Source organism: Apteryx rowi, unplaced genomic scaffold (genome assembly GCF_003343035.1).
Source record: "Apteryx rowi isolate R43461 unplaced genomic scaffold, aptRow1 scaffold_1330, whole genome shotgun sequence".
NCBI lineage: Eukaryota > Metazoa > Chordata > Aves > Apterygiformes > Apterygidae > Apteryx > Apteryx rowi.
In genome coordinates this window covers 3,187-4,843 of record NW_020447565.1, presented here as the reverse complement: position 1 = coordinate 4,843, position 1,657 = coordinate 3,187, and the positions used below count along the sequence as shown (strand labels likewise).

Below are 1,657 nucleotides of genomic sequence, written 5' to 3'. Positions count from 1 at the left end.
GAGGGTCCCATGAGGGTCCCCAGGGCATGATCAGGGTCCCATGAAGGTTCCTGGTGCAGGACCAGGGTCTCATGATGGTCCCCAGGCAGAACTGGGGTCCCGTGAGGGTCCTTGGGGCAGCAGTGGGATCCCATGAGGGTCTCTGGGCAGGTCCCTGGGGCAAGACCAGGTTCCCATGAAAGTCTCCCAGCAGGACCAGGGTCTCATGAAGGTCCCTGGGGCAGGAGCAGCATCCCGTGTGGGTCCTTGGGACAGGACTGGGGCCTCACCAGGGTCCCTGTGGGCAAGTCCAGGGTCCCACGAGGGTCTCTGGGGCAGAACCGAGGACACTGTGGGCAGGACCGGGGTCGCTCCGGGCAGGAGGGTCCTGACATGGTGTTTCGGAGGAGGACGCGCTCACTCCCCTCCGGACCCCGATGCCRGGGAGGGTGGGGGTCCTGCCGGGACGCGCTTGCACAAGCGGCCTCCCCGCCTGGCCACATCCGCTCCGGCGTGCCGGGACGGCTCGGCGCCCGCGGCGCAGCGCCCAGTCCCACGCGATGCAGGCTGGGACCTGCCACCGCCGCTGCCTCCACGCCGGCCCCTGCCTCTCCCTGCACCCCGGGGTGCTCCCCCCCCTCCCCTCCAGGCCAGGGTTGGATTTGGGGCGTTTCGCCTTGCCCCGGCACCCGGCACCCGCCGCCCCTCGTCTCCCCGCAGGTGTTCCAGACGCAGGCGCTGAAGCGCTCCCCGGACGGGCTGCCCGCGCAGCTCTACCTGCCTGAGAACGGCGAGATCGTCACACAAGTGTAAGCGATGCCGGGCGGCATCGCCCCCCCCGCTCCTGGCTCCTCCAGCCCGGGATGCCAGGACGCCACAGCGGCCGGTCCCCGCGGCACACGCGGCCTGGCTGGCCCAGGGCACCGGCGGCTGCAGGGATGCGGCCGTCCCTAGGCTCGGGAACGTCCCTCCGGCACCGGCACGGGTGGCTGGGGCTGGCCCCTTGTCGCCCGGCCCAGGGCCCCGCCAGGTCCGACACCTCCGAGACGAGGGAGGTGCCGGATAAAGACCCCGAGATCCGGGATTCGGGGCCGGGCTTTTTGTTTCCCCTCTATAATAAACGTGGTTGTTTTGGGTCCTTCCCTGCTGCTCCGTCGGGGATGCGACGGTGACGCCTCTCCGGACTCGTCACCCCGGCTCCGTGCCCCGGGGTGCTGGCAGGGCGTGGGGCAGGATGTGGCCCTTGCCCGGGGCAGGCACCGCGTGCAGCCTGCGGGAAAGCTGCTTCCTTGGAAAGGGGGGGGATGAGCCAGGCTTATCCGGGGCTCGGGAGGCGTGAAAATGGGGTTTCAAGGCAGGGGCTGGCGGAGGAAGGGGGCACGGAGCGGTGCCGACGGCGGCTTCCCCCCGGAGCAGCCGGGATGCGGTCAAAGCCTGCGGGTTGTGCAGGGATGCAGGGGAGGGATGCGGGTGGCCGGAGCGGGGAGGACCCCGCGGAGCCCCCCGTGCCGGGCCCACGGAGGCCGGGTCGGTGTGGGTGTCCCTGCGACCTGCCGCGGTGGCGAGGGGCCGGCACCGTGCCGGGGCTCGGGGATGCCGGCGGCAGCTGATCCCAAGGAGCTCGCTGCTGAGGCCCAGCGTTTCTTCCCAGCCCCCAGGAATCCCTTGTCCCCCCTGC

The 1,657-nt window shown here is 71.4% G+C and overlaps 1 protein-coding gene across 1 annotated transcript in view; it reads left to right on the top strand.

The window, feature by feature from the left end:
* Window positions 1-792, top strand: part of INAVA (innate immunity activator) — a 6,969-nt gene extending 6,177 nt beyond the window's left edge. The window contains exon 7 of the mRNA XM_026056847.1: window positions 700-792. Coding sequence (XP_025912632.1) covers window positions 700-792 — 93 coding nt within the window. The remainder of the gene's footprint in view (window positions 1-699) is intronic.
* Window positions 793-1,657: the final 865 nt, after the last annotated feature.